General features: G+C 41.4%; 1 protein-coding gene across 3 annotated transcripts in view; it reads right to left on the bottom strand.

Moving 5' to 3' along the window:
- Positions 1–2693: 2693 nt before the first annotated feature.
- LOC121736121 (activating signal cointegrator 1 complex subunit 3) overlaps positions 2694–24193 on the bottom strand; it is a 36027-nt gene continuing 14527 nt past the window's right edge. For 2 of the 3 annotated variants that reach the window (XM_042127175.1, XM_042127177.1), the window contains exons 18-40: positions 21175–21311; positions 20156–20332; positions 19587–19708; positions 18707–18810; positions 18180–18321; positions 17089–17200; positions 16597–16688; positions 16298–16374; positions 15901–16121; positions 15638–15740; positions 15137–15326; positions 14338–14491; positions 13734–13870; positions 12368–12584; positions 11075–11233; positions 10651–10792; positions 9948–10138; positions 8665–8855; positions 8190–8358; positions 7675–7959; positions 7378–7512; positions 5724–5919; positions 2694–2865 (exon numbers count right to left, since the gene is read on the bottom strand). In XM_042127175.1, the coding sequence (XP_041983109.1) occupies positions 2720–2865; positions 5724–5919; positions 7378–7512; positions 7675–7959; positions 8190–8358; positions 8665–8855; positions 9948–10138; positions 10651–10792; positions 11075–11233; positions 12368–12584; positions 13734–13870; positions 14338–14491; positions 15137–15326; positions 15638–15740; positions 15901–16121; positions 16298–16374; positions 16597–16688; positions 17089–17200; positions 18180–18321; positions 18707–18810; positions 19587–19708; positions 20156–20332; positions 21175–21311 (3599 nt within the window). In that variant the 3' untranslated portion in view covers positions 2694–2719. The other variant, XM_042127178.1, reaches the window with a different exon arrangement.

The following is a 24193-nucleotide window of genomic DNA, read 5'->3' as shown; positions in this document are numbered from 1 at the left end:
CCAGATCTCGTGAAATACGATTCAGAAAAGCATCCGCCACAATCCACATACTGGCATCTATCCCGCAGATAGTTAGCAAAGAAAGCCAGGGTATGCGGGGCACAACCTGCTTCAGCCAATTTTGACAAGAGAATGTCATTGTCGACTGTGTCGAATGCCTTTCTAAAATCAAAGTATGCCACATCTACCTGTTCACCAGCGTCTACAGCAGGTACTAGATGCGTCATTAAGTCCAGTAAGTTTCCTGTCGTTCCTCGCGCAGGACGAAAACCATGCTGAGCGTCATTCAACTGGCTACAAACCTGAGTATACAGGTCACGATGAATGGCCGACTCAAAAACCTTAGCTGGAGTACAGAGGATCGCCACTGGCCTATAATCGCTGGGTTCCGGGCCACCCCGGCCTTTCGGTACCGGCACAACACGCGATAGCTTCCAGCGCTCGGGAAACTGCGCGGTTTCTATACACGTATTAAACAAGTGTGTCAAAGGCTCAACTAATACTCTACTGCAGTCCTTGAAAATATATGCTGGTATACCATCTGGACCCGCCGACCGCTTGGGCGGCAGGCGGTCGAGCGCGCGGCGTACGTCGCCAGGGCTTAGCCGCGTGATTTGCACGTGCGCGCCCGGCGCCGACGACGCCGCTGCGCTCGCCGCCCCCACGCTCAGCTCCGGCGGCTCCGGATTGTATACAGAGTAAAAATATCGAGCGAACTCATTCGCGGCTTCGAGCTCGGTCAATTGCCGACCATTTCTTACTAACTTATTTGTTCTCGAATTGCTTTTCCTGGATTTCACGTAACTCCAAAAGGCCCGCGGATCCGCCGCCAGATGGCTTTGTATCCTTTCGCAATACCGATCATGAGCTCGAGCCGTCTCGATTTTTACTCTCGCCCTACACTGAGAGAAAGCCGAGTAGTCTGCAGGCGATTTACTCGATTTGTATTTTTTGTGTAATTCGTACTTCTGTTTAACATCTTTGATAATATCAGCAGTGTACCAAGGGGGATACTTTCTAGAATCTAAATAGCATTTTTTCTGTGGAACACACACGTCAAAAACTTCATAAATTTTATCATAGAAAAGATTTAACGCAACATTATTGTACATTTCGGACCAGTCTATTTCATTTAGTAAATTATATAATCGAAAAAAGTCTGCTTTGTTAAAGTTCCAACGCTTACTTTCCGCTGCTATCTGAGAGAGTGATGGCGGCGGGCGCGCAGGCTCGGGGGGCGGCGCGTGGCCGCCTAGCTCGAGGCGCACTGCGAGCGGCGGGTGATACGCGTCCACGGGCTCCAGCCCCTCGTCCGCCGCGCTCACGGAGACGCCGTCGAACGCGCTCAGTACCAGGTCCAGTTGACGATCGTTGCAGTTCGGCACCGCGTTATATTGAATGAATTCACCAAAGGCCATAAAGTATTCATAGTAGTTACTTACATTTATATTACACGAAAGCAAGTTAAAATCGCCTATTATAACGAAATTTTTACCATATTTTATACATATTTTTTCTAATACACTAAACATTACCATGTACTCGCTCTCATCAGTATGAGGCGGAATATAAACTGCACAACAGGTAAATAAAAATCTATTTTGGGTATGAACTGTGGCACAAATAACTTCAAAGCTATGAGCGTCAACATCAACATCGGTCACCATCACCTGGCGTAGCTCGTAGCGCGGCTTAGCAACTAAAAGTACGCCACCGTGTTTCCGCCCATCTGCCCTATCGCACCTCAGGACGCGGTAACCGGGAAGTGAAAATTCTGCGTTTTCTATTGCACTGTTTAACCCTGTCTCTGTTATCACAAATAAATCTGCGCCCGACGACTCCAAAAATGACAGGAATTGCGTAGTCTTGGTACGCAGCCCTCTGACATTTTGATATAAAATGTTGAGATGTTTATTCGGTTTGCAGCTGGGCTGGTTTGGTTGAGCGGCGAAACCAAATCCATTCGCTATATTCTACGTTAAGAGGCCACACATCCGGTTCACATAACTTCTCAAAATTACTTTCTGTAATACCGACCTTAAAAGAAGCATACTCCCGTTCCGTTTTAGGTTTAAGTATTTCAATATTGATGTCACAGTCCTTACCGAGTATATTTTCTATGTAATCTCTTAAATTTTTTTCGCTTGTGCTCTTATCTAGTCTCCACACATGTTAAAATAATAATAATAATAGGACCTTCAAACCAATATGGCGGCTAACGCACACGTCGTGGCTGGTCGAGTTTTCGAGTTTAAGCTATTTGTGACCTCTTCTAAACACTGGTGCAAAAACATTTCTGACTATAATTAATTTCAGATTCCCATACAAGGCTGAACTAGCCCTACTGGACTAAGTAGCCGATTCTCAGATCTACTGAATATGGTATAGATATAAAATTTGGTAAAAATCAGTAAAGCCGTTTCGGAGAAGTTCAGTAACTAACATTGAGACACGAGAATTTTATATCTAAGACTAGATGACGCCCGCAACTCCATTGCGCCAAAGTAACCTATGTCCTGTCCCGGGTCTCAATTTATCTTCATACCCAGCAAAATCGGTTTAGCGGTTTGAGCGTGAAGAGGTAACAGACAGACACATTTTTAATATTAATAATGGATAGGACTTTGTGCAGTGTGCTGCAACCGCGACTGGCTTTCCCACATACTCCGTTAAACTTTTAATTAAAACCAAAATAACAATATAAATAATTTATTTTTCCTCACTCGGTTATCACTTTTTCAACATCATAGACTCTGTCTACTTTCTCCTCTGGTAACGGTTCTACCACTTCGAATTGCAAGTCGTATTGTTGATCAAGACCCATGTAGCTGTCACTCAGTATATATAAAGTGTAGATCACGCGCCCTGGAAAATAAAATATACTGTAAGTTATAGCTCAGCCATTCTCAAAGCATGCTCCCCGGACTCCGGAGCCATGGGACTCCACAACTTATACATAAATTGTTTCTAGAAATAACATCAGACACCAGGATCAAGGACATCAGGATGCATGAGCTTAGGGACTATTTAACAGAGACGGCAACTAAAAATGTAGAGCGTATCCATACAAAAATAGAACAGGAAAAGGTAAAAGTAGTAGAAACGTTAACAAAAGAGGTAGAGAAAGTAGTGGACACTTTGAATGACGCAGTCGGGGGGCGGGAGGTCATGATGCGGGGCGAACCGGAACGGGAGACACCCCCAACATATGCGAGTGTCGCCCGGGGCAAGCCTAAGTACAGGACCCTCCACTCCCTGATTGTGGCAGACAAGGAAAACTTTATGCCGACTACGGAAATAGTCCAAGAGATGGGAAAGATAATAGAAGCGAGAAAGGAAGGCATACAAGTTGACAGGATTAGGAAAGGGAAAGGAAGAAAGGTCATTGTGGGCTTTAGGGACAAAAAAGATAGGGATAAAATTTTAAATAAAATAGAGAAATTGGAAGGAAAGTTAGAGGCACAGAAAATAGAGAATAAGGACCCCCAGGTTGTGTTGTACGGGGTGCTTAAAAACAACACTGATGACGAAGTGTTAGAGGCCATCAGGTCTCAGAATGGGCACCTCGTGGAAGACATCCTGGGAGGGGGAGAGGATAGGATGAAAGTAAAGTACAGGAGGAAGGGAAAAGATGATCACACTGAGCACGTGGTGCTCACTGTGTCTCCGGGGTTGTGGGCGCGTTTCACCGAGGCAGGACATCTATATATAGACGTCCAGCGCGTCAGGGTCGCCGACCAGTCCCCCCTAATCCAGTGCTCGCGCTGCTTAGGGTACGGACATGGGCGGCGATTCTGTAGTGCCACCGAGGAGAAATGCGCACACTGCTCCGGGGCGCATCACCAGTCTCAGTGTGATGATCGTAAGGAAGGTGTGAGGCCGTGCTGCACGAATTGTCAGAAGGAACATCACGAAGACACAGGCCATAACGCACTTAGTGCGGAATGTCCGGTCCGTCAAAAGTGGGATGTCATAGCGCGCGCAACAGTCGCATACGATCCCGACTCTAAGTGAGATATGGTGTTAAGTGGTTGCAGAAATTGGTAAATTGGATGTAATTAATTATGTAATTAAAAACACCAATGCAAATAAACAATTTGTAAATGTGTTGTGAAAAAAAAAAAAAAAAAAAAAAAAAAAAAAAAAAATCTTAGCACCTACATGAGATTATTGATAAAGCAATAAGACAAGCATGTAAGGCATAAGATAAGATATTAAAAAACAAAATAGCACAACACATACGACGATCTCTCTGTAACTGCACACTTATCTATTACCTGTACTTGCGCGCGCTATGACAACACCACAAAACTGCACTTCTGTTATGCTTTATAACACAATGCAACTAAAAACTGGCCGGGGTTCCGGACTGGATGCTAAAGACAATTGTTAATATGGAACTGTACCTTATTTTGAATTGTAAAATTGTAGTATTGCACATAACGAAACCTTATGAAACGAAATTGTATATTAATATGAATGTAACATAAAAATAAATGGAAAAAATATTTTGGAAAATGGATTAATATAAATAAAGAAATGTAAACTAAGCAAGTCACGAAAAGAAATGTAAAATTGCAATATGAATAAATTATGTATTGAAATTCTATGTAATAAAAATTTATATAAATGTGAATGTATCAAAAAATTAAAGAAAAATGTATCATCTAATAAAAATGTATAGTATAGTAATATAAATATAAAATAAATGTAAAATTAAATATAAGTAAAATAGGATCTTGCAGAAATAATGTATGATGCAAAGAAATTGAAATAGAAAATAAAACTAAGTTTAATATATTAGTAAATAAAACATAAAAATTAATACGAATGTAAAAAGTTAATAAATGCAAGCAATTGTCCCTTCTTATGGAAGGGGGAACAAGAGGTCCCAAATGAGGGGCCGTAAAAAAAAAAAAAAAAAAAAAAAAAAAAACATCAGACACCAGCATGAAAAGGGTTCCGCTACCAGAAAAGTTCGAGAACCACTGCTATAGCTAAACAAGCCAAGTTGTAACATATGAAAACTTAGTTTAGCAAAGGGCAAAACATAGCATAATGACAAAAACTATAACGACTGTAACTCTAAGGGCCTTATCACACTGGCAATTAGCGAGCGATTTGAAAGCGACGCGACTGCGCAGCGCACACAAAGCGATTGCGCGGCGTGCACGCAGCTTGCCTTCGGCGTTTTGGACACTCAGCAGCAAAATGGATTCTGACGTCACTCCCTAGCGAGTCTACTATATATAATAATAATCTGTGTACACGAGTGTACAAATCGGCGTCCACGCCACGCCGTGCAATCGCAGCGTGTGCGCTGCGCAGTCGCATCGCTTTCAAATCGCTCGCTAATCGTCAGTGTGATAAGGCACTAACTGCCACACTGACCGCCGCACTCAGAGACATTTAATTACGACTAACCAGTAACCTTCAATTTAATGAAGAGTTTGACAGATAGTGTATGGGGCTGTCTACCGCTCCACCATACACGGCGAGCTGCGCGGAGCCCCTCGCTACCTCTTCAGCGCGACCAGTTCCCCCTGCTCCACGGAACCAGCCGTCGCGAACCAGCCCTCGTTCTTGCCGCAACGGGGGCATACCATGTCTAACCCGGTCTACTGGTCTACCCACCCGGTCTATTGATCTACACGGTATTCTGATCTACCCAGTCTACTGGTCTACCCAGTCTACCGGTCTACCCAGTCTACCGGTCTACCCACCTGGTCTACTAGGCGAGTACACGGTGAGCTGCGCGGTGCCCCTCGCCGGGATCCTCGTCAGGGCTACCAGTTCCCCCTGCTCCACGCAGCCGACCGTCGCGAACCAGCCCTCGTTCTTGCCGCGCGGGAACCGAGGGCATATTGCGTTGTTCGGATTCCCGCCGCGACGATGCAGTTCTAGGATTAGTGTGTACTCCTGTGAAGAGATCATGATTCATGGGTTTGCCTTATGCATATAAAAATAAAATGACTAAGTCGGACTCGCACTTGAAGGGTTCCGTACCGTTATAGAGCGAAAGTAGGCAAAAAATTATGTTTTTTGTATGGTAGCCCCTATAAATATTATGGGAACGAAGTTCCTTATTGCGCGTTGCGAAAGGGGGCTAGACGGAAAAAGTTGTAAAGACACGACACAAAAGAGTCGGTATTTCGGTATATTACAACTAGAATCTAGAGCAAAAGTGCCATAGTTGTAAGCCGTGCGGTAGCGCGTGTTCCTCTCTCTGTCTCTCTCACTCTGTTTTTTTTTGTTAAGTGTATACAGGGTTTTTTGTACATAAGAAATAACTTCGTTCCATCAGGGTGTCCCTTTTTTATTTTAATTTTACTATTAATAATTACTTAAATGCAAATATAAGTAAGAATATTGTGAAAATTTCAAGTACAGCGCAAAAAAAATATTTAATTAATTTTAATTTTATTTTGGTCATCACTCATCATACTAATATTATAAAAGCGATAGTATGTCTGTAAATTCTGTTACCTTTTCTCGCTCAAACCGCTGAAGCGATTTTGCCGAAAGAACAAGGGGCATTTTTGTATGGAAGCCGTACCCAAGCTGTAGCACATCCACACATATTATTATTAGTTTACCACACTCAAGTTTGCCATATTATTTATACGTGGGAGAGCCATGCTTCGGCACGAATGGGCCGGCTCGACCGGAGAAATACTACGTTCTCACAGAAAACCGGCGTGAAACAGCGCTTGCGCTGTGTTTCGCCGAGTGAGTGAGTTTACCGGAGGTCCAATCCCCTACCCTATTCCCTTCCCTACCCCCCTATCCCCTTCCCTTCCCGACCCTCCCCTATTCCCTTCCTTACCCCCCCCTATCCCCTTCCTTTCCCGACCCTCCCCTATTCCCTTCCCTTCCTTACCCTCCCCTATTACCCTATTCCCTCTTAAAAGGCCGGCAACGCACTTGCAGCTTTTCTGATGCTGCGAGTGTCCATGGGCGACGGAAGTTGCTTTCCATCAGGTGACCCGTTTGCTCGTTTGCCCCCATAAAAAAATATCCAATTACTTTCCAGAAATGATTCCTTAACAGCAACACTATAAATTGATGCAGTAACACAGGGTGTTTTTTTTTTTGCGATATTTTCTTACCTTCTACCCTTGTTAACTTTTTTCTCCCATGGCTTAGAGATTTTTCGTCGTACAATAAAATGTTCAACTTTTCAAGTCCTTTCATTTGGTATATGTCTCAAAATGCTACATTAGTGGGTACGAAATGCCCCTCCTTCTTTGGTATGGAGATACTTTGATTCCCGGGAAAGGACATAGGATACTTTTTATTCCGGTAAAATGTACAGTTCCCGCGCGATAAATGATTTTCTGCGCCCGCAACTCCATCCAGTGAAGAACTATTATTTACCTGATCAGCGTGTATAGGTATCCAGTGGTCCCTGGATTGCGGCTGTCTGATCACCTTGTCCTGTTCGCAGTCGCTGTCTATCCACAGACCGCGAATAGATATCCTTATGTCTAGCGTTGGGAGGTCGCATACCACCTGAAATTTGAATAAAATAATAGTATTTTAAAAAGATGAAACCGACTTCAGCTTAGTGTTTCGTTGCTATTGCCATATTTTAGTGTGCGAAAAGGAACCGAATTCAAAACGGTTGACGTATGGGTGTTACGTTTCCTTAGTTTTATTATTCGTACTACTCACCCTATAAATCTGTTCAATTTGACTCTCCTCGAATTCTCTTCTCAGATACTTCGCTAGACTCTCGTAGCTTCTCCACGCGACTTTCAATCCGTTGAGTGACGTACACGGCCTGTTGGAATCCCGGGCCATTTGCGTGAATATGCACAAGTGTTGAGAGTCGATGTGTGGGAGTGTTGTTAGTGGTGAGTCGGTCGGCCATCTCGCTTGGACCAAACTCTGCATCAGCATCTGACACGACAAACAGACGGACAGCCAGCCGTTTTCAGCGGATGTGTCTATCATGGCCTGAAATGACATTATCATAAATTATAGTTAAAACTACGAAAATAGATTGAATATATTATATTGTTTTATACTCTAAAACTGAGCAATTTTATATTCTGCCAAACTCAGATTTAATGTCGCCATATTGTAAATTGTCCACATGCAGGCGACAGTGTTGAGACAGCAATTCGACAGGTAAGCGACAGAGTTGGGACAGGAAGTCAACAGAGTTGCGACAGCGGGTGACTAACCTGTATGATCCTGATGGTCTGGTCGAGGACGGACTTGGTATCAGTGAGGTAGTCGGTGTTGGGCAGCGGCAGCCTGGTCATGTGCGCCTGCAGCAGCAGGAACGCCTTCACGTTCGACGAGTCCAGCGACAGTGAGTCGACAGGCAAGCGACAGAGTTGCGACAGCTCGCTGGAACATGTTATTAGTTTAGTTTTAACTGAATATAAAATAAATACATTGTTATCTTATTTCCTCGGGAAAATTACGTAGGTCCCCCATCTCACATCTTCCTATGAACTTGTCTGATAGAACTTAAGCTTTTTCATTGCGAATCTTAGGACCTGCTTCACCACTTTCTGATAAAGTGTCGAATAGGCTATTCACAACTTTTTGACAGATTCTCCACACTTCATCTGTCAAGTTATAAGTGGTGGATAGCCTATTCGGCACTTATCAGGAAGTGATGAAACATGCCCTTAATCTCTCTTAACTCACCCATTAAGCACATCCTCGTTATGCCGCACCGGCAGCGTCGCGTACTCGTCCGCATCGCTGAGGACTCGCAGGAGCGTGTCCGTGTCCAGGTTATAGTGCAGGTTGGCGGCGAAGTGCGCCATGGTGCGATGTGACAAGTAGTAGTAGGACGCTATGCGGCCCATCCATGTGGCGTGAATGGTGCGCTCGTCCTGAAAGTTGGATAGGTCAGGCTAAGTTTGGACTGTGGATACTAGGGAAGACGCATACAAATGCGACATGTCAGGGTAAGTGTGGATACTAGGTAAGACGCATATAAATGCGATAGGTCAGTGCGGTTTCGGTGACAGTGGCCAGTTTCATTGAAACCAGGCCTGTTTCGCAGGATTAGTTTTATAGTGCCCAAGTGTGTGCGCAGTACAATAGAGTACTCTCCATTCCTTTCACTCTTATAACCCAGTGGGACGGAAGACCGACACGACCGGCGAGAGATCAGGCGCGAACCGACTTTTTACATGCCCATCCGACGCGTGGATCATCTTACTTGTCAGACAATCAGGCAATCAGCCTGCATCGTCCTAACCAAACTTGGATATAACCTGTTTCCAACGCGGGATTCGTACCCACGACCTCTGAAGTCGAGAGCCATGCTCTGACCACTAAACCACGGTTTAACTTCTATTGAATGAATTGTTATAACTTCTAAACTATCTGACTTAGAGCATATAAGCAGAGGAATTGATTTAAGATGAAAACCTCCTCTATCTTTTTAAAATTAAAATAACCAGTTTAATGCGCTCGATTTTTCACAAAAATGCCATTTATTAAAAAAATCACATTTTTTTTCCTTGAAATTTGGTTTTCTGTATTTAATTCCACGAAATTTATAACATATTGCCTGTGTAAGCGTAGTCCACAAGTTTAGCTATCAAATGAGACCTTTTTTATCTTCATAGAATATTTACATGAGAAGTACCTATTGGTCAGATTAGTGTGAAAGACTAACCGACAAAAACTAAAATGGCTGCCATTTTTCAACCGTGAGAGAAAGGTAAAATTTGAGAGCCAATTTGTCGATAAAATATGCCATACATCATGACATTAAAGGATCGGACACCGGTGTCGGGACACATTGTATAATTGTGGTATGAAACATGATATTTGTGGACTTCAGAAACACGTACAATTGTTCGAATAAATCGATCATCCGAACATCCATGTCCCTCAATTACTTGCGATAATCGATGTTCTACTTTAGTGTATTTTTTATGGAGCTGTTATTAGTTATTACAATGCAAACCTACCTCCTCAATTTCCAAACAATTCGCGTTGACCAATGCGTCCAAGGAACTCTGGACCAGGTTAGACAGGTAATAGTTGACGTCTTGGGGTTCTAGACTTTCTAGATTATAATACGACGGGTTCTTGAGGAGGCGCCGGAAGAAATACGTCCAAGTGAGATAGTCGAGTATGTCCTGTTTTGTTTGCACGGTGCCTGTGGGAGAGAGCATTATATAAGTTGTTTAGTAGAGAAGCTATTTTATTGTGTGTGCAAATAAAATGATTTGTAAGTATCTTTACAGAGGCGGCGTAAGGCGTGGGCGATGTGTGTATTTGTGAATATACAAAGAATTATATGGATATAATTTGTCATCTAGCAATAAATAATAAAAAACCGGCAAGCAATTGTTATACAGTTAAAATTAAAAAAAAAAAGCAAAAAAAAAAATTGGAAGTTAGTATAGGTCCTCTTGCATCATCGATCTGAGGGCCTCGCAAAATATATCTTGCCCACATCAAATTTAGGTCGTGCCCCGCCACTGTATCCTTATCGTATTCAGGTTAATTTATTTTATCGGGAACAAAATGTCTAGTAGTGAATAGTACCACGTTACCTCTTTCCGTTTTTCATGTGAATGAAAGAGAAGACATGAAATTATAACAAGCTGTTAACACAAACAGACGTTGGTGAAATTGGGCCTAAGTAATGAACATCTCAATTCTCACCAGCAACAATCTCGGCGTTGAGATGATCAGCGAGCACCTCCAGCAGACTGGACTCCACCGGGAAGGGCTCGTACAGGAATTTCTTGTAGAAATTCTTCTTCTGATCGTGTACTAGCACCACCGCTACGCCTTCGTTGTCGTACTGTAATATTCGGTAATATAGACGACCTCTGTGGCTCAATAGTTAAGAGTGTGTGGCAACTGGCAGCTCAAGCCGGGGGTCGCAGGTTCGAACCCGCGACCCCCGGCTTGAGCTGCCAACGCGCTCACCCACTGAGCCACAGAGGTCGTCAATCGCTTGTGTAAGTGTATATGTAAACAAATTTTTACACACAGACGTAAATAAATTTCGGTTTCGTTTGACAGCTCGAGATTGTTACTCTATTCCGCTAGGTATAATAACTTTATGGTTTAAACTTATTACCTGTGGCCGTCCAGCTCTGCCCATCATCTGCAGTACATCAGTGATCGGCATATCCACGTATCTCTTCTTCTTGCCGTCAAAGTATTCTGTGCCTTTGATGACCACCAGGTGTGCTGGGAAATTCACACCCCAGGCTAGCGTCGCGGTGCAGATTAGTACCTAAAATGAGACATAAAATGACGGCAAAATCCATACTAATATTGTAAATGAATTGTTCGGAATCATACCACCTACAACTTTTCGCCATCGTTCACGCGAAAAATATACCATCCTCATCACCTTGATGAGTGGCAGTCTTCCACAGTGCGTTTTTCGCGTAACTTTCTGCCGCGCCCTGTAAAACTCTGGAACGAACTGTCACCAGCAGTATTTCCGGACCTATACGACCTCCAAACCTTCAAGAAGAGAGCGTATTCCCTCTTAAAAGGCCGGCAACGCACCTGCAGCTCTTCTGATGTTTCGAGTGTCCATGGGCGACGGTAGTTGCTTTCCATCAGGTCACCCGTTTGGTCGTTTGCCCCCTTATTAAAAAAAAAATTAGAAAATGTGTCTGTCTGTTACCTCTTCACGCCCGAAACGCTGTACCGAATTGCTGAGGTATGGAGATACTTTCAGTCCCGGGAAAGGATATAGGGTAGTATCCCGGAAAAATGTACGGTTGCCGCGCGATAAACGAATTTTGGCGCAACAGAACGATCGAAACGCTCAAAATAGGAGGCATTTTGGGCTAGTGTAACTTTTGTCGAAAAATGTAAGGTTACCAAACCATAATCGAAATTCAGCGCAACGAAGGCGACTGGTTTACAATATGATTGAGAGGCTGTTTCATAACCTTACTGATAAGTACCGCATAGGCTACACATTCCACAACTTATCCGACAAATAGAGGGTGGAGTATCTCGCAGATAAGTTTTGGATATCATATATCTCTCTATCCGGCACTTCAACAAGACGTGGTGAAACCATAAAGTTATTATACCTAGCGGAATAGAGCAACAATCTCAAGCTGTCAAACGAAACCGAAATTGATTTACGTCTGTGTGTAAAAATTTATTTTCGTATACACTTACACAAGCACATTTCTAAGAGATTAAATTGTCAACGTGCCGATAAGTACCGACTGGACGTCAAACAGATGAAAAAAGTTGGTTTTGCTGTCATGTATCACACGTCTCTTTTTACCACGCAGTGTTACTGATAGTGACATCTCGCTTGCTCAGGCCTTTGTTTCTCTATTCCGCTAGGTATATTAACTTTATGGGTGAAACATGCCCTAAGACTTTCATGTTTTACCTGTATCTTCTGATTAATGAACAACTCTTCAACTGTAGTTCTATCCTTTTCGTGCAAGCCAGCGTGATGTATGCCAATACCGAAGGCCAGGGTTAGTTTGAGGTTCGATTCTCGAATGTTCGATAGAATCTGTTCCATCTCTGACTCCTGCATGTGCAGCCATTGCTTCGGATTCTCTTCTGCCGCTAGATAGGCTATGAGGTCTAGAGCTGTTAACCTGTAATAATGGACTTATTTTACCCAAAAATCCAAAAATCTTTATTAATTTCTCCCACAATACAAAAAACACATATACAATCATTATGATGCTTAAAAATTATAGTAGGAAACTGGTGCCCTAACTAGGTTGCCCTGTGTTAAGAGGTCACCAGGCCCCCCCTCAGAAGGTATTATTGAATCGTGTCTAACATCATTTATATTTTAGAGGTAAGTCACTAATTGTGAGAGCATCTTCTAATGATATCTAATCATAAATTGTGTGTGTGTGTGCGTGTGTGTGTATGTGTGAAAATTTATTCGAACGACAGTGATGGTTGTTTAAACGAAGATTGTATAATAGCTGTTTTCCTGTAAATCATGCACGTGCACGCACTAGTTTAAACGTGCTTTCATGCGTGCTCAAGAGCTTGCGTTTTACGTACGTATGTATTTGTCGCAGTACTTGCATCCGTGTGTGCGTCTGTATGTTTGTATATACTAGATGACGAACGCAACTACGTTGTGGCAAAATTAATTTATCGCGCAAGAACCGTACATTTTCCAGGATAAAAAGTATCCTATATCCTTTTCCGGGACTCAAAGTATATCCATATCAAATTTCAACTAAATCGGTTCAGCGGTTTGGGCGTGAAGAGGTAACAGACAGACAGCAGACACACTTTCACATTTATAATATTGTTACGGATACGGACTCACAGTGCCATCTAGCGTCAACTAGTGGAACCGCTCGTGGAACACATACAACATAAATCCCCTACTCGATACTAGATGGCGTTAGGTGTACGATTACATGCTCGTATTTTCTAGAAACGTTCAACCCATGTTTACGCGAGTCAGGTACGTTCTAGAAACGAACTCTCTGGAACAGTCTAGGACTCGCCTCGGCCCATATAAATAGTCGCAGGGAGACGGGCCAATGTCAGTTTGAGCTATCAGGAAGGCGACTTCAGAATGAAAACAAGTGATCAAGAGTGATACCAGTGAAACCTACGATTTGGCTATAACCTAGGACATCGTGAGTGCTTAATGTTTAGATCTAGTGCTAGTGAATAAAGTCTTTAAGAGAGTCAGCAGGTCTTTGTCTCCAAATCCTTCGAACTCTAGCACGTAAATATTAAGTATGGATGCGTGTGTGTGTGTGTGTCACCTGGTCTGCCGGCGACTGGAGACGAACACGAGTGCGGGCGCGCAGGGCGAGTGCGTGCGTATCGCGTGGAACGTCGGCTTGTTCATGCTGAGCATGCGCGGGCAGTAATGGCGTCCGGGGTGTCCAGATATGTGCACCTGAAAATTTCGTGTGCATAAGATCGTTTTTTTTTATTTTTTATATATACAAAATTATTATTTAAAATACCAATAGCACTTATAGTATAAAAATATAAGCGCACTTAGCAGAATAAAATAACCCATATTTCAAACTCAACTCAATATGTTTTAAGACCAATTTGTTACCATAATCTGGCAAAAAAGAAATATGACTATGATTGTGAGCCGATCCTAATTGGTCATTAATATGCGATATGCGATACAATAATTTTGCGACGTTCTTATGCCGGTATTTCTCGCCGGGTTAGGTCTCCCACACGAAATTGCGAATTCGCATCGCATCGCAAATATCTGCGACACAACTAATTGAGATGCGAATTCGCAGTTTTCTGTGGGTGCCCTTAGTTCCCGAACCGGTGGCAGGCCCCATGAAGATGTTCCAAAAGCGTTAATTTTTAACAAATTTCATTTCAATAACTAATTACCTCAAGCGGCACCGGTCGTACCGACGGCCTAAAGTTGTACAGCCCCATCTCGCCAATGTTCAGCCAGTTGGCCAAGTCCTTGGCGTTAGCCAGCGCAGTGGATAACCCGATTATACGGAGACGACGCGACGTGTGCGACTGTATGAAGTTTGTTCTGAAATGTTGAAAACAATCACAATTTGGCAATGAGTATACTTTGAGATTAGGTATTCCAACTTCCTATTAGAAATAAAGACTATTTCCAACCAGTTCGGGTTATTGCAAATAGCTGTCAAAATATTATTTCTCATAAAATATACGAGAACACAATTAAGGTGATTAAAAGCTTAGATGGAATGCATTCAGGCGGATAAACGGTAGCATAGTCGTACGCACTTTGCACGGACTCAAGTACGCAATGCGTATATACGATACCATAAATATCCGCCACACACGCCAACACGTTCTATCTCTTTCACACACGGACACTGGTTTTCACTCCATCTATCTCTTACCTGGACACTATCATCTCTAACACGGGGCATCTGTCTTCTCCCAACAAAATATGTATTTCGTCAATCACGATAAGCGTCACGTCGCGCAAGCTCATTCGCACTGTCTCATTTACACACACGATTCAGGCGCACTTTCTATCTCTTTCACACTCACCTGGACACTAATACCTCCAACACGGGGCCTCTGTCCTCCCCCAGTAGGTGTATTACGTCTATCACGATAAGCACCACGTCGCGCGTGTTCATTCGCACCGTCTCATTTACACGCACGATTCAGACGCACTTTCTATCTCTTTCACACTCACCTGGACACTATCACCTCCAACACGGGGCCTCTGTCCTCCCCCAGCAAATGTATCTCGTCGATCACGATGAGCGCCACGTCGCGCACGTAACCACGTGTCTGCCATGATCGCGACACGCCGTCCCACTTCTCTGGGGTGGACACGATCACGTGGGCGGAACGGATCGCACGCACGTCGGGCGTTACGTCACCTGTGGATAAGCGATGACTTCACTTAAGAGTAAACTGAGCTTTAAGGTCCTTTTATTGTCATTTGGACCGCATGCGAGTAGCAACATGTTCTTAGCCACACCCGTTTTACCCGCATGACATGAAAAACATATATGAAATGATAGGGTGCGGGTAACTTAAATGCGACCAAATCCGCAACAAATCCACAAGGTGTAACAAATGAGTGACACATAGTGAATAGGCGTAGACACGATCATGTGGGCGGAGCGGAACGTGCGCACGTCGGACTTTACGTCACCTGTGGATAAGTGGTGAGTAAAATATTACATACCTGTAAGTTCCACAACGTTCTTCCCAAGTTTCTGCTCCAGCCTTATTTTCCAATCGTTAATACGTTCCTTGACTAGCGCTTTTAGCGGCGCAATGTAAACAACCTAAAAAAAATACAACTTAAAAAACACAATGATTAAGATTTTTATACCATCCAAAAGCTAGCTCTAAAGCTTAAAATAAAACATTTATTTTAATAATGACAGCTGGCAAATTCCATAGTTTAAAAACACAATAAGAACGAGAAGATGACAGGTGACGTACCTTGCATCCGGGGTATTCGTTGAAGACTCTGAACATCGCGACTTCGGCGACTATCGTTTTGCCCGAGCCAGTGGGGGCGCCCAGTAGCACGTTATTGTCAGTATGGTACAGACAGTGGAATATCTGCGTCTGTATCGGGTTGAAATGCGAGAACGGGTAAAGCATCTCGTACGCCGGGTTGTTTAGCGCTGTTACTGGCAACGGCTGCAGTTCTCGGAGATCTATGAATGTTTTGGTAGTTAATAAAATAATCTTACTGTAAATTAATGGTAAAATATTTTTTAAAATATATTTAATAACAATCCAGAATTAAGAAATCATTAAATATCTTTACGTGCGGCACTGACTGTTCACTACATTACTTTTTTAGTAGGTAATAAAGTAAATAATATTTAACCTGTATGAGGCGGATGTGTCTCAGGTAGTATCAAGTGTTGGAATGTCAAAGGCAATACGCTTTCGGAGCCGAGCCATCTGAAAACAAAATACATCGAATCAAGTTCGAAGGACCAAGACGCCATTTTGAAAAAGCATTTTTACAAAATGGCGGCCATACAGGTACAATGCGCTTTGAGATCCAAGCCATCTAAAAATAAAACTTATAATCTGATTCGACGGACTAAGGCGGCATTTTGAAAAACCATTTTTTACAAAATGGCGGCTGTATAGCTTCGTTTTTTTTTTTACATAAATTACCTTTCAGAAGTTGCCCGTATGTAATACTGCGGTGGTAAAGGTTCCGAAATCGGTATAGTGATGATCAGCTCTTGCGGTTCTCTGGTTATCACCTAAAATGCAGTAAATATTGTTGACGCACACATGCTTTAACTCGCAGATATATACAATCAAAGTAATTGTAACGAAACCTGGCAATTTTAAATTACCTCTACTTTATTCTTAAAGCCATATTTTTATTTACGATAGTCAAGATATGAGATACAAAATGTCAGTTAGCACTCGTAATGTCGATTCTTTATTTAACTATACACCTTTTGATACAAGGCCAAATATAAAAGTAACGCCGCCATTTTGTAAAGTTGCACTTGACGACGAAATAAGACAAACGTATTTTGTTTCGCATCCACCCATCCACTGTCATACAAATGCCAACAGATCATTGTAGGTCAACATTTCGTTTTTCTAACTAGATTACAGTTATTACTTATTACCATTGTAATGTTAGCTTACCTGTTTCTTGGTAATGAGGAAATACTCGTGGTAGTACATGATATCCGTGTCAGGGTCTTCTACCCATATCCAGAACGCCTCGGGTGCCTTGCCGTGGTATTTGTCGCTCCATCTGGGTAAAACAGAAAATGACATTGGGACCTTTATGACCCGCTTTACGAAATTCAGCAAACACGAATGAAACTTATATTAATTTTTAGATAACCTTGCATAAGTTATAACTGTGTAGTTTTTTTTTAATAAAGTAATGGGAATGTAGAGATAATGACAAAAATATGTTTTAGTTTTTGCACATTTTCATGCTCAATAATATTAGTAAATAGTAACTAATTAAGATTTTATACACATTGCCTAAAACCATCATATTATATTAGGCGTGGAATGCGGTGAGAGGGTTACGATTAATAATAAAGATTTGTGCATAAAAACGACACATTTTTTTCTTTAACACCTACATCGTTATTGAGATATTTGTCATGATTTTATACAAAAAGATAGTGAATAGAGTAAATGTAATCATTCTTTCTTATTATTATAAGAAACAAAGTGCTTTCCGTAATGATATTTATTTTACTTTGATATAAAACATTGAGTCACTTTTTGAATTTAAAATGCTTCATATTCCCATACCCCACAATAATGCGCTTTAAATCAGTGCATGCAGAAGTCTCGGGCTTTAAAATAAGGTATGAATCATTAGTGTTTGCCGTGGGTATTTTGTCCATAGTAAAGGTCCCAATGTCCTTTGTTATTGGCGCCCAACGTGGGGCTAAAAGGCTATAATTATTTGACATCTTTTGGCCTCGACTGAGCCAGAAAAAACCTTATTTTAAAACCCGATCGTAACAAAAAGACAGTTTTGTTCTTCAAACGCTCAGTTCTTTTTAAATAAAAGTGAATTGTTCGGTTTTCAAAAATAGGATATGCTGTGATCGTGTACAACAACGATTGAAACAGCTATGAAAAATCATCTTGCAAAAAGATCATCTTTTTTTATATTAATGTAAAGTTTATTGAAACTTTACATTAATATAAAAAAGATGATGCTGATCTGATGATGATGATCTTTGCAGTACCATTGGCTAGCTCACCTGAAGTTAGGTATAATAGTAAGCCGTATCCTCAACACAGTCCTCGTGATAGGATGTAGACTGGCCTCCATTTCCAAGAGTGGAAACTCATCAGCGCACTTCTTAAGATGGCGCCCAGCTTTGGGGTTGCGGATCAGGTCACCTGACGATAAATTAAGTATGTTTGATGACTGTAACATAAACTGTCATTAGGGAAAAGTTAGGTATGATACGAACTACGATGCTGACATTATAGAGATCAGTGTCTTCGAGGTTAGGTTTTATAGAACCACAGAACACAAAAATAAGGAGAAATGTTATGAATCATGGAGTCGATGGCGCCAGCTCACACAACTACAATTCACCACTTTTACAATATAATCTCAGTACACACATCAAACTAATTTGCCGTGTAGTAACTTGCGTGCGAGTTGCGACTGACAATTTTATAAACACGCATGATTTGGCGACGCTTGCCACGCCATTAACATATCTCATATATTTTCTGAAATCTGTGTATTGAATATACAGCATAAAAGGCTATATACCTATCTCCTTCACGTCCATATCTCTAATCTGATCCGCCTTCAGCATTGGATACTCAATCTTCTGCAGTACTTCTATGGGGAAGCAGTTGAATTGACGCATGTCGCTGTAAAAAAGAGCATGTGTGCAGAGAATACGCGTCGGAAGTAAAACTTCTGTCCAAAATCGTGACGGCGCGTGACGCAATATTTTGTTCGATCCCACTGACCTCCATTATACAAGTACGCTGGGCTTATGATATCCACCTGCTTTTTGTGCCTATTTGAAGCGGAATCGGCGCCCCCAATGCGGGGGAAGAGAATTAAATCTGACGTAACTTTCAAATGGCTGCTTAATCGTTATTCGTTGTCGTTACTAGTATTAGTTCTAAATACTCTCACTACTGCTATCAGCGCCAATATGGCGACTTTCAAACGTCATTTTTGCGTCAGATTTAGTTCTCTTCCCCCGAATTGGGGGCGCTGATTCCGCTTCAAATAGGCACAAAAAAATAGCTGTCATTTCAAAGGGTATCATAAGTCCAGCGTACTTGTATAATGGAGGTCAGTGTTCGACCCTCTTTTTTATTACGCCACCTAGAAACACTCTCAACACGTCTAAAGAGGTTTCACTTGATTTATATCTGAACTAGATGACGCCTTCAACTCCGTTGCGCCAAAATTAGTATATCGCGGGGAACCGTACATTTTTCTGAGACAAAAAGTATCCTACGTCCTTTCCCGGCACTCAAAGTATCTCCGTATTTTTTAACAAAATTGCTTTAGCGGTTTGGGCCTGAAGAGGTAACATACAGACACACTTTCGCATTCATAATATTAATTATGCATAAGTTTGAACAAAATACTAAATGCTATCTGTTGATCTACCACTTCGGAAACTAACCTGTAGAAGTCCCAGTGTTGCAGCTCCATCATTTTGGCCATCTTGAGATACAACCCGGCCATGTAAGCGTTGTTCTTGCGAAGGGTTATCTCGAACAGCGCACGGACTATACGCACGGCGTTCTAAAAATATGGCGGTTTGAGTTAGGTTTATTTTTAGTTATATTAATTAAATTGAGACGTTAATGAATTAAACATCAAAATATTAACTTCAAAAGGGTGGACAATAGAGTAAAGACGTCGAGTCTTTACTCTATTGTCCACCCTTTTTAACACGACATAACCTTAAAAATCTTCAAAATTGAACTACATTTACTACATATAAACATGTTTGATTGTAGCAATTGTAATACATTAAATGGCTGTTGTCATAATATAAAATATAAATTACAAACGATATAATATCGTTTTTTATTGTCACTACACTACACACATCACAATACAGTGTTTTGTAGTTACGATGAATCAAGTTATATATTATAAATATCTTTCTAAAAAAAAAAAAAATGACACAGCGAAAGCGCCTCTGGCGGACAAAACTAGCAACAAACAAGTTTTCAATAAACTCACCTGGCTAATATAATTAAGATCTGACTGCAATGACGACGCGTTCACTCTTCCCCTGGACAAGTAAGTCTGGAGCAGTATATTGATCTTCCAGTGTATGTCCTCTGGCGCGTCCTCTATACGCAACTCGCAATATTGGTCTTTGAGACTCCAAAGTTCTGTGAGCTCTTCTTTACGGACCTGGAAAATGTTTTAAAGTGAGATAATATATATTACTTGAAGACGTCCGCAACTCCGTTGACCATAAACTGGGATGAAAAATATCCTATGTCCTTTTCCGGGACTCAATCTGCACAGAAAATTTCAGCAGAATCGGTTAAGCGGTTTTGGCGTGAAGACAGAAAGTCAGACACACTTTCGTATTTAAAATATTAGCAAAGATTACTAGCTGATCCGTCACATATTGTTTTGCCATATAAGGTGTGGAAATATGCTTGAGGCACCTATCAATATTCCAGACGTTGTCATGGAGACGGTGTTTATGTGAAACCGATCTAAAATTTTTCGATGGCGCGTTATTTTGGAAATAAAAAATTGGTTTGTCCGATTTTCAGACCCCCAGAATAATCATAAAAAGTAAAACTTTTTGTGATTATTCTGGGTCCTCACACCAAACGTCACAATGGGTCCAGCGGTTTGACATAAGCTAAGGGCATCCTGTCATGCACAATATAATTTGATTTCACAGTTAAACATCTATGCCCTCTAATACTGTTACCTTGAGCTGCTGGAAGTCGGAGCACCTGGTGAGCATCTCGAGCACGTGGTCCTGCGTCATGGAGCGCCGCACCATCGAGTTGAACACCTCCATCGTCTCGCACGTTATGTAGTAATGGCTGGCGGTGCGGCTCAGGTCTGTAACATCTGTACCTTGAGCTGCTGGAAGCCGGAGCACCTGGTGAGCATCTCGAGCACGTAGCCCTGCGTCATGGAGCACCGCACAATCGAGTTGAACACCTCCATCGTCTCGCAGGTTATGTAGTAGTGGCTGGCGGTGCGGCCCAGGTCTGTAACATCTGTACCTTGAGCTGCTGGAAGTCGGAGCACCTGGTGAGCATCTCGAGCACGTAGCCCTGCGTCATGGAGCGCCGCACCATCGAGTTGAACACCTCCATCGTCTCGCACGTTATGTAGTAGTGGCTGGCGGTGCGGCCCAGGTCTGTGAAATATTTCATTAAAAAAAATAGTAAACAAATCAAAAGTTATATACGTTTTGGAAGTGACATAGTATAGACTTAGGACAAAGGCAGCGTGTTTACCATAATGTAGATTATGAAAACATTAAAACAATCAACACGCACGCACGTGCGTTTACATGAACGCATGCACGCACCCACGTACGCCAAGCAAAAACACAACGTGCATTACGTGACATAGTCAGCAATAAAAGCATTTGGGTTCGCAAATACATTTTATATTAAATATCTTAAAATCATGCTTATATCATCATTTTAGACCGCAACGCGTCGAGTAGATGCATTTCTAAATTTGTATGGATTTTTTTTATATATCTATAGATATATATTAAAAAAAAAGTATAGTATAGATATATATAAAAAAAATATAATAAGGATAGATCCAAATAACTATATAATTTTATTGCCTCTGGGGACAACGGCTCCGAAAGTACACTATTGATCCGTCCATTGTGCAGGCAGCCAGTCACCTAAGAGCCTTGATCTTAGCTCTGCAGTCCAGTACACTCAAGCAAAACATGATACAGGTCTTCGGGCTTCTCGCACACATCGCAATTAGGCGAAGGCTTAATTCCAACCAAGTGGCAAAATTTGTTTGCTGGAATGTGCCCAGATCGTAATCTAAAGGCTGACACCAACAACTTTCTCGATAAATTACACGAAATAAACCAAGGCTCCCATACTGGTTTATTCTGGATGGTTCCGTACCAAACTCCAACACTGTAATTCCTGTTGTAATTCCTCGCCGAAACGGTATTCCCATTTCTCGAGCGCTTTCTCCTTAATCTGATGACGAAGCTCGTTTATAAAAGGTTTAGAACAAACCACGGGACCATCCATAACTGCACTCTTGGCAAGCGCATCCGCAGTTTCGTTTCCAATTAAACCGACATGGGCAGGAACCCATTGCAGTTTAATTGAAACTTTTCCAGAAACATGCCGGAGTAAATCCAAAGCTTCGAAGGCTATCGGAGAGCCACGTTGCTTCGTGGCGCACCGACGAAGGTGTTGAAGAGCACTTCTCGAGTCTGATAAAATAACTATACTGTTATTGTTATTCAAGTTATTTACATAAGTCAATGATTCCTTAATAGCAAGAAGTTCAGCAGTCATTATATTATTATCTCTATGTAATTTAAACTTTTGTGAAACGTTTATTTGGGGATCGAAGAAGGCAGCTCCGACACCTTGAGTACATTTAGAGCCATCCGTATATAATTTATAACAATCAGAATAATTATCAGATATGAATTGCAAAAAATAATTTTTAAGTTCACAATCAGATAAGCTCCTTTTTGGAGCCACATCGCCAACTTTATCGACAATGAGTTCTTCGACATCTATTGAAGACACTCATGTGTTTAACGAATACGCCTCTAACTTTTCACTTACATATACATTAATATTACTCCATTCAGAGTTAATTTGTGCTAGAATTGGGAGATTAGTATTACCAAAATAATTGCGTACTAAATTTAACTGATCTAAAGAATATAACAAATCGTTGCCTAGTCTAGACTTAAATTTAAGCAAGAATCTACTTGCCAACACGTACCTACGTATATGTAAGGGAGGAATGGAGAGTTCACTCTGCATAACAAACACTGGAGTGCTACGTATAAAAGAGCCACATATTCTCAACGCTCTGTTTTGTAGAATATCGAGCTTTTTAAGATGTGTTTTAGCACAACTACCATATATAAAACTAGCATAGTCCAGTCGGCTCCTTACAAGAGAAATATAAAGACGGCGAATATATTGAGGGTGAACTCCCCACGACCTACCCGATAGAACTTTTAAGACGTTCAAACATTTATAGTTTTTAGCGCACAATTCATTTACATGAAGACTTCATCTTAAGGACGAGTCCAGCCATAAACCTAAGTATTTAACTTTATCCACCATGTTAAGAGATGAGCCGTTAATCTCAAGATCAATATTAAAACTTCTTCTAGTTCTATTAAATACACAAATATTAGATTTAGAGACAGATAATTGGAGACCAATACTATCTAAATAGTTAATCACGGCCTTTATAGCTAACTTAAGAGAGCAAACTGCTTCTACAGTATTACCATTTACAACTGTTTTGTATGACACGAAATCATCAGCGTATTGGGAGTTATAAACATTATTATTTACAATAATTCTAGAAATACCTCTAGTTGCAATATTAAATAAACTAGGAGAAAGGGGGTCCCCTTGAGCTAGTCCCTGGTTTGTACATCTGATTAATAATGCTACTACTTTACTAAGATCATCTAAAACAATTGTACAACGACGATTAGACAAAAAATTAAATAAATATTTACAAATAAAATTACCGATTCCAATTTCCTGCAAGATATGAAATAATGCAGTTATATTTACATTGTTGTAGGCATTCTCAATGTCTATGAAGCAAGCGATTGTTGGCTCTCTTCTGGCAAAACCTAATTGTATATGAGATGTAAGAAAAGCTAGGTTATCAACACAAGATTGCCCACGTCTAAAACCAGTCGACGTGCCGGGAAGGAGGCCCTGGCTTTCAATAAACCACTCCAATCTTCTTAATAAAATCAAATGGAATATCTTACACGGACAAGACATTAATGAGATAGGACGTAATGAGGAGGCAAGAGTGGGATCCCTTCCCGGTTTAAGAATAGGGACTATTTGTATGTCTCTCCACTGATCAGGTCCATTACTTGACATTAAAATTAAATTGAAAATTTTTAAAAGCATACACTTAGCATTATTTGGAAGATAATAGATCATAGTATATGATATATTATCCATTCCTGGAGATGTATCTTTCTTTTTTAAACAATTACGAAGCTCCGCGAGAGTAAGGGGTGATTCTATA

This window comes from Aricia agestis, chromosome 18 (assembly GCF_905147365.1).
Source record: "Aricia agestis chromosome 18, ilAriAges1.1, whole genome shotgun sequence".
Taxonomy (NCBI): domain Eukaryota; kingdom Metazoa; phylum Arthropoda; class Insecta; order Lepidoptera; family Lycaenidae; genus Aricia; species Aricia agestis.
This window is presented reverse-complemented; position numbering and strand designations above follow the sequence as displayed.